Source organism: Lactuca saligna, chromosome 2, assembly GCF_052625555.1.
Source record: "Lactuca saligna cultivar CGN05327 chromosome 2, ASM5262555v1, whole genome shotgun sequence".
In the NCBI taxonomy this organism is placed as follows: Eukaryota; Viridiplantae; Streptophyta; class Magnoliopsida; order Asterales; family Asteraceae; genus Lactuca; species Lactuca saligna.
Window position 1 is genome coordinate 165,124,135 of NC_136418.1, and position 8,931 is coordinate 165,133,065.

Here is an 8,931-nt window from a genome sequence, read left to right on the forward strand (position 1 = left end):
TATTATGATCTCAAAGTAAAATACTTGGATAGTAATTAGCTACAAATAATACACACATATAGGTTTTTTGGAAATCACGTTTTCTTGCGGAACCACATTTCCTTCGTGAAACCACGTGTGACTAGCAAATAATAACTCAATAACACATGTTGATGAAATTACAAATACTATGCTATATAGTATATTCATCATGTTCCCTTGGTTAGATATTATAAAAAAAAAAAAAAAAAATCTGCGTTTTGCATAGCTTTTTAAATAAGTTAGTAGGAAAAATAGACTAATTGATGTTTACGTTTATTTGTAGTATAAAATTATATCAACATAATATTTTTTATTTTTAACAAATACAGTAACTAGTTTATAATAAAAATATGACAAATTATAAATATATACAAATATCAATTTATTTTTTGTGTTTACAATCACTGTAGTTAATAATATAGTTTATGATTCATGTTTTCCTTGTTATTTTGTCCAAACATTTTTTCCCTAATTTTAATCATTTTTTATTGTTTTTGTCCAACATTTAATCAAAGTTTTTTGGTAATTAGTTTTTTAATACTTTTTACATCTTATATGTGATATAGTATTATGGTTTAAAATCAATTGTCATTCCTAATGCGAAAAAATACATGTAAGAACTTACGGAAAACGCAAGCTCAAATACTAGTATATATACATGATAGAGAGTGAAGAATGATGTGGTAATGGAGTTGCACACATGGGGTGATGGAGTGTGATTAGAGGTGAGCCATGTCATTAATCCATAATAAGGATTGAGTTTAATGAATTAAACTCCCCATTAAACTGGCATTGAAGATGACCTTAGAGCTTAAAAGGCTTTCTTCCATTTATTCAACTATACGCCAATTTTGTTTGATTGTCACAAGTCACAAGTGACAAACCCTTGGGCCTTGGTTCTTAATACAGAAATCAATATAAATAGTCCAGAAAATATGTTTACTTCTGTCACATTTATACACTTGCTACGCATTAAAAATTAAAAAGTCCGTTATATCCTATGGTATCTGAATGTATAATATATATTCTATATATGATACAGTTTCAATAGTATTCCTTTAAGTATCTGAATAACCTCTAAAAGCCCAAACTGTTTTATACCATGATATCATAAAATAAAATAAAAACCAAGTTTTGACGTTGACCTCATTGTTATTTGCAATCAAATAAAACTTTAATCCTACTCCAAAACCAAAAATAACCATTCAAAACCACATACAACTTAACCAGATTACTCTACAAATTCATCTCTTTTAACATATCATTATATTTAAAATGTTACCTCTATCAAAATTTCCAAAACATAATTCTGTTATTCCTCATCAGAATCCGGTTCCACATCAACAATATCAGGAATCTCATCCATTGCTGCATCCTCATTGTCATTATCACCTAACGCAAACACAAACTCCCCACCTCCCTCCGAACCACCCACCGTTTCAAACCTTCTTCCCACCACATCATTGGCGGCACCACCACCAGAAACACCCTTGGCCACCACCACCTCCACCTCGGTTTCCATGTTCTTCAATGCATAACGATCCGTTTCTTCATCCGCCTGTGTCTCTACCAGAATTCCCTTTCCTTTATCTTCAGCAACATTCATTGGTGCCTCAACAGAAACCACATTTTCTGTTGTGTTTTTTTCCATCTCATTTTCACCATCTTTTACCCATTTTTCATACAGATCATCCTCTTCTGACTCAGCTTCATTTCTGGAGGTGCCACCTGTAACTGTGACTAGGTTGCTTTTCTGAACAACACTGGAATATATGTTGCTCTTCATGAACTTATCTTTCATTCCATTAACATTAACAGGGTATTCAACAGAAGATCCAATATCTATCAAGGGTAGGGCCCTCGGATGTATCAAAACTTCCAAACTCAATAACGCATGTGCACAAAACTCTGCAACTTTCGTTCCTGTTTCTTGCATGCCTGCAAACACCAATTGAACAATTATATATAAAAAAAAAAAAAAAAAAAAATTAAAAAATTGAACTTTGATAACAAATACTATAAATTAAATTAGGTTTAATATTTTATTGACCACCTCCACGAAAAAGCTCGAGACCCTGGGCTAGATACGCAGGGCGAAAACGACCAGGGGAAAGAAGAGATGCCAAAAGTGCCCTTAAAGAAGCAAGCTGAAAATCACCCCAACTAGGGGTATAAACGTCATTTGCTTCTTTTGCCCATCCGTTTTTACAAGCATCTGTAGCTACAGTGATAAGAAGCTGGTCTACGTCTGACCTCCAACTCTCAGATCTCAATGCCCCTCCCTGCAAAAAATCAAATCAATTAATTTTTAAATCAAATCCAATAAAATAAAGTAATTCATGGAGAAAACCAACAACATACCACAGTTAGAAGTGTTTCTAGTGCCCCAAGTGCAGCAATCTTGACAGAAATTGGAACATGGTTTTTGGAGGAATAAACCATTTGAGATTGATTTTCAAGAAATGAAATTGCATTTTCATGCTTCCTTTTCTTGTTCATAGGTTGTGCTTCTTCACCACCATGGTTTGAATCCAGATCAATGGAAGCACTGCTTATGACATCTTCAGCTAGATATATTGTCATCCCTGCTCAACACCAATCATTTAGTTTACAATTTTATATCATAAAAAGATTTTTATAATTTTATATCATAAAAAGAGTTAAAACATACCAACCCCCATGGACATCAGCATCATTTTTATGAGACCATAAAGTTTTACCCTAAGTTCGGGTAATTCACATGTTCTGAGATATTCTGTCACAAGTCGGATAGTATGTGCAGTGTGTGGCAACAGTTGACTGAAAAAACAAAAACAAATAATGATTACAAATTATATATTATTACCATTTACAACACATCCAAAATGATTAATATATATATATATATATATATATATATATATATATATATATATATATATATATATATATATATATACCTGTGTGCTTCCTTTATAACATCACATAAAATTTGCAGGCTATATGAATGTAGAACAGGAAGTTGAATGCAAATATGTTCTTGTTGCATTGCAGTGAGAGTTGGGTACATGGTTTGTGGCAAGGAACCATCTACATTCAGTATTCTTCCAACTACCATTAATAATGGCTTAATGGGAACCTTAACCTATCATTTAAAAAAAAAAAGTTAAAAACTTTTTAAATAATGTTTTACCATTATAACAAACATATAAAAAATGTTAAAGATACCCGAACAGGGTAGGAAGTTGTAAGCATTGTGGAACAGCAAAGCAAGAGTGTAGATATATTAGTGATAGAGAGTCGTTCTGTTGACTTGTTAGAAAGGTCAAACACTGTGAGGCCTCCAAGAGGGGCAGGAGGGTCTTTTCCTGGAGGGACTAACGCTCGCATGGTTTCACTTGTTTTACTTTCTGCAGTCAAACAAGTATTATACGGTTAATTACCATGTAAGTAATTAAAAAAGTTACCAAAATAACCCTGTGTATCTGTTGACTTACCTTCTTCTAAGCCTTGGAACGAATCATTCAGAAGGATGTTTATAGCTATTAAGATCTTCTGAATCATTAAAGACCAGGTATCTTCATCGCCTTTTGATTTGGGAAGTAAAGACAAGCAAAGAGCAAGTTTCTGGTCAAGGAAAAAAGTTAGGTGTGAAATCAACCAACCCATTGACTGGTCAAAGGATAGAGAGAATGGTCAAACCTTCAGCATATTAGGATTGCATTTCCCATAGATAAGCTTTGTGACAATAGCTGCTTCAGCCTGCAAAACAATTTTTTTTTTTAAATTTATGTGGCTCAATTTCTATAAAATTGAATCAACAACCAGATGACTTACAGAATCATAATTCTTTTGGAGAGAAGATGGGAAGAAATTCAAAATGGTGCATAACAAACCAACAGCTCCTTCCTGCAGAAATAAACAATCAAATCGGGTATATAAGTAAAAGGAAATATAAAAATTAATAAATTAATAAATAAATCTGAACATGGTATTATTAGTACCAAAAAACACATACAGCATCTGAGCTATCCTCCTGTATCAGCTTTAAAACTGGATGAACAACTTTTGCAGCATGTGAAGTTCCATCTTTCTTCATATTCGGAAACCCACTCAATCTAAGTAGTAAACAGGGAGAATTATGAATTATCAGATCTTTTATATTTATATTTGAGAAAATGTAAATTGTTTATTATAAGTTATAACGGTTTGACTAAATTTCTTGTAACGGTTTGACTATTTTTTTGTAACGCTTTGACTAGTGCGGGTATGAAGAATGACTTGGATTTAGTAAATATATCAGATGAGATTTAAATTTTTTTTTTTTTTTTAACTTTAGACATCTCTCTAGTCTGAGTTTATAAAATTTTAAGTTTTTTCCATTTTTGATACCCAGCCTTAGTAACTTTTAAGAAAAAGATTTGATGTGATGTAAGTAACACGTACAAATGATGCGACACATTTGATGACAAACTAAAACGTTAAAACAGTTTTGGTTATTTACAATCTTATTAATCAAAAGGAAATTTTCAGAAAAAACCAACTAATCTGAAAAGCCCCTACTTTAAATTTTTTTTCAGAAAAGCCACTTATATTTCTTGTAAAAGTTTTCGGAAAAGCCACTTATATTTGTAAAAGCTTTCAGAAAAACTGTTCATATTAAAAGAACTTTTCAAAAACCGTTATTTATTAGAAAAAACATTTTTTTTCAAAATATAACGTAACTTCTGACCATGTAAAATAGTTTGTTAACTAGTATGGGTGAGAATGGTTTTAATAAAAAGGAAAAACCAAACCGTTGGTTTTTCAGAAAAGGTTTGCTTTTATGATTCAAATTTTTTGTTTTTGTTTTTGTTTTTGTTTTTTTTTTTCATTTTTTGGTATGGTTTCGGTTTTTTGAACACCCCTATTAAACACCAACTTCATATTTCCTTCAATTACAAGAATTCCAGCATACCTTATAAAATGGAATCATCATGGTTTGAAATTATATAGAAAATGTCCTCAAAAAGAATATTTTCTATATAGCTCAAAAAAAATACTTTCTATATAATTTTTTGTCAATCACAAGGCATCCAGCAATACCTAAAAAATGATATTTTCTATATAAATTAAAAAAAAAAAAAAAGAAACCGAAAAACCAAAGGTTTGACATTTGGTTTTTATAAAAAAAAAACAAAACAAAACAAAATTTTCAGTTGGGTTTGGTTTCTTATATATAAAAACCGAGAAAAAAAAACAAAAATAGCAAAAAAACAAAATTATGTCAATTTACGATATGTTTAATTGATTAAGTGTGTTAAAAGTTAAAATAATAATTATGCATTTACGGTTTCTATTGAAAATTAAAATAATAAGCACGTGTTGGCCTCATCCTGTATTATGTGCAAATATGTCAATTTGAAAAGAAATCTTCAAAAAGAATCAGAATTTATGAGGGCAATTTTGTCACCATGCACATGTTTGCAGTTTTGCTAAATGAAATTACGAATATACCTTGTAAGAAGATCCGATATCGAGACACAACAAGAAACCTTCACAAAGTGAGATTCTGCAGGAGGCTGATTTAAATGCAGGATTCAAAAAAATCATCAGATCCCATAACAAAGGTTTCGGTTTCTATAGACATCAACAAAATCAACTCTATTTCATATTGCTTTTAACTACATTTTCCAGAGTTGGTCAAATAATATAATTTTCTGACACAATGTTGACCCCATACATTGACATTAAAACCACCAGTAAACACAAATATTCATTAAAATGTAAGAGCAAGATAAAGTCTAATTACCTGAAGATGCGAAAGCAACTTTTGAAACCAAACAGAGTAAGATGCAAGGAATCGTTCAGAACTGCATTCTTCAAAAGTCACCCCTAACAAACATATTCCAGCCCAACATTTATCTGGCTACATCACACATATTGGTTAAATCACTTTTAGTTTTGTCCCAAAATAAATGAAAGAAATGGTTTACGTATCTTATAAGAACAATCTATATCATGTTATAGGTTGCTGAATGTTGATGCCCCCATTTCCAGATTGGGATATCAATAATATCTCTACAGTATTGTTTCAAATTCAAACCAATTCTATTTAGCTTAATTTACATGCATTTATATTGAGCTTTACCCACGATATATCATTATCTTATACAAATTATAACTAATGCAGCATTGAAGATGTCCGATGATCAGAGGAAGCGAGTTCCTGGGGGGAGACAAGTTTTTAGTGATTTACAAATTAAACCCTATATATATTTTATCTATTATCCTTATTTCGTGGAACGAAGGGAATCTCGGTTGAATTCTGATAAGGATGGCTGATTCTATGGAAGAATTCTTATATTGAAAAAATAGCTTCTATTGCATGTTGAAGTAAAACTTACCATGTTGCTAGAGACTAGCATTAGCACGCGATCAACCCACAAATCAACGGCGGATTTCCATTTTTCAATCAATTTCTTGTTATCATCAGTTTGCGCAACGCGCTCGGACAGCAGGCCGTGAGTTTTGATAGCGGAGACAACTTGTGAGAGCTCTAATGGATTTCCCAACTGTTGTTTCTCGTCGGGGATAAGTTCTTTGATAAACGAACGAAGAAGTCTAGGTTTTAAAGAAACGTCATACATATTTTGAACATGGTCAAATGCCGCCATTGCTGTGAGACCTCCGGCTATCCCTCTACAGCCTCTGACTCTGAGGTTTAGGGAAGAAGAGAGACAAACTAGGGTTTAACTAAACTGCAGAAAGCCAACAACAATACAATTTACACTTAGACTCCCTCGATAGACCTCATATTACATATTGGACCCTTCCAGATCCAGGTTATAATTTTGAGCACCACCCACTCATTACAGCATTTGTTTTATGGGATAAGTTATACATTTAGAAAAATATATAATTAACATATTAAAATTGGTATAGTTATATAATGATATATTGTTGAAAAATATACATTTAGAAAAATATATAATTAACATATTAAAATTTATTTTAACAAAGTCAAAAGTTGGTCATGGTTGGTAGTGTGATGATGGTTTTGGTCTTTTGGACTTTGCCATGTCTTCATAATTTACTTTCACCATCCTCACATTAAACCATATCATTTCCATGGTCCACTGGCCGGACCATATTCTAAAGTTACCTCTAACTTTTTCCTTCCACAATTTTTGTTACTTAAAGATTAAAAAAATGTCACATTATATTATCCAAAATTGTTTGTATAATTCGGAGTCATGAAACTGTTTCTTTCCCACTGTATGCTGATATATTAGTATCCAACAATTTTGCTTGTACAAGGTCTTTACCATATATCATCGTAACAGTAGAATGGTAAGTATTACTATTACTAAACTCTAGAAAGATAGTGATATGTTTTGGAATGCTGAAACAAAAAGAAACAAGGGTGAAAAAAATAAGAACTTCAAAAGAAAGATTGCATGGATAGTGGCGCTGCTTCTCGGGCTGAGCTAAAATTGTGAAGCACATATATGAAAAAATTAATAGCTACTTAATGTTTATAATTAGTATTTGAGTCTAGGGGTGAGCATGGTGCGGTTTGGTGCGGTTTTTGGTTAAAACCGAACCGAAAACCGCAACTTCGGTTTATTGAAATTTAGAAACCGCACCGTTCGGTTTTATGCGGTTCGGTTTTTGCGGTTTTTCATTGCGGTTTTTTGCGGTTCGGTTTTTTTGCGGTTTTTTTTTTCTTGTTTTGCCTTTTTACTAAAACTCAAGTAACTCAGTGAGTTACTTTGACTCAAATGAGGTGTGATAATCATTTATTGGAGATAAATCCATACCACAACCTATTGATTAGAAATCAAATTGTTTAACCACTCATTCAACATGTTTCTAATGCTTCAATATAATGCGAAATTAATATAATATTTGTTTTACAAGTACATACGATAATATCAATTAATTTATTCATAAAAATGATATTATATCACTAGTACTCTTCATATGTAAATGTTAAAAAAGTATCATAAACATTATTTGTTATTGTAAATACCATTGAATATATGCTTAAAAATATACAATCATCCTCCGATAGATAAGATAGATATTTACATTTATAGAAATTTTAATTGTCATAAGTTCTTGGTTCTTACAAATATCAACACTTAATATATATATATATATATATATATATATATATATATATATATATATATATATATGCGGTGCGGTTTGGTTTTTTGCGGTTTTTGCGAGACTAGAAACCGCACTGCACCGAGTATTTTCGGTTTTTTGCAAAACTAAAAACCGCACCATCGGTTTTCATTTCAGTTTCGGTTTTTTGGTTTCGGTTTATGCGGTTTTTTTGATTTTTTTGGTTTGCGGTTCGGTTTTTGCTTACCCCTATTTGAGTCCGTGCTCTGTTGTGGATTTTTATGTGTTTTAAATAAGAATTAATTAAACCGATGTAGAATATCACATATAAGACGTAAAAACTATTAAAAGACTAAGTTCAAAAAAAATTTTGATTAAATCTTTGAAGAAAACAGTAAAAAAAAATAAAAAATAGCGAAAAAAATGTGAATGTATGAAAAAAACGAAGAAGAAAAGCACATTGTTTAAAATTGTAAAAAAAAAACAAAATATTTGGTCGGATTTTGATATGTGGCATAATGGTTCCGTAAAAAAATGAGTAATATTTTTTTTCTCGAAAATCCAAGTTTTAAAATTTATTTGTTGTATGATAATGGGCTACAAAACAATAAAAATTTATAACAAATAAGTGTAGGTGATTTTACCAAAAAAAGAATCAAGAGAGTATTTTTATAATTTGTATGGATTGTGAATAAAAGAAAAAAAAAATGAAGGGGCCATTTCTGTAAATTTGTATTCACTCTTAAACAAATTTAATTAATTGGATGATTTTTTTTTGAACCGGCAAATAGAAGGCATATATATTAAAGAAAAACA

At 31.1% G+C, this 8,931-nt stretch overlaps 1 protein-coding gene across 1 annotated transcript; it reads right to left on the bottom strand.

Moving 5' to 3' along the window:
- Positions 1-1,084: 1,084 nt before the first annotated feature.
- LOC145032568 (proline-, glutamic acid/leucine-rich protein) lies at positions 1,085-6,731 on the bottom strand. The gene is made up of 13 exons (XM_078981415.1): positions 6,387-6,731; positions 5,792-5,908; positions 5,497-5,561; positions 4,019-4,118; positions 3,838-3,909; positions 3,703-3,762; positions 3,498-3,627; positions 3,229-3,410; positions 2,961-3,145; positions 2,693-2,820; positions 2,383-2,606; positions 2,075-2,303; positions 1,085-1,959 (listed from the first exon to the last, which is right to left on the bottom strand). Exons 1-13 carry the CDS (start codon positions 6,654-6,656, stop codon positions 1,334-1,336), a joined length of 2,388 nt encoding a protein of 795 aa, XP_078837541.1. The 5' UTR covers positions 6,657-6,731; the 3' UTR covers positions 1,085-1,333.
- Positions 6,732-8,931: the final 2,200 nt, after the last annotated feature.

What these genes read in the sequence shown, in the direction of transcription:
- LOC145032568 (XM_078981415.1), bottom strand. Translation starts at nt 6,656, where the DNA reads ATGGCGGCATTTGACCATGTTCAAAATATGTATGACGTTTCTTTAAAA. An exon ending in TCCAAAAGAATTATGATTCT is followed by an intron (nt 3,763 to 3,837) that starts GTAAGTCATCTG and finishes ATTGTTTTGCAG; the next exon opens with GCTGAAGCAGCTATTGTCAC. An exon ending in GCAATCCTAATATGCTGAAG is followed by an intron (nt 3,628 to 3,702) that starts GTTTGACCATTC and finishes TTCCTTGACCAG; the next exon opens with AAACTTGCTCTTTGCTTGTC.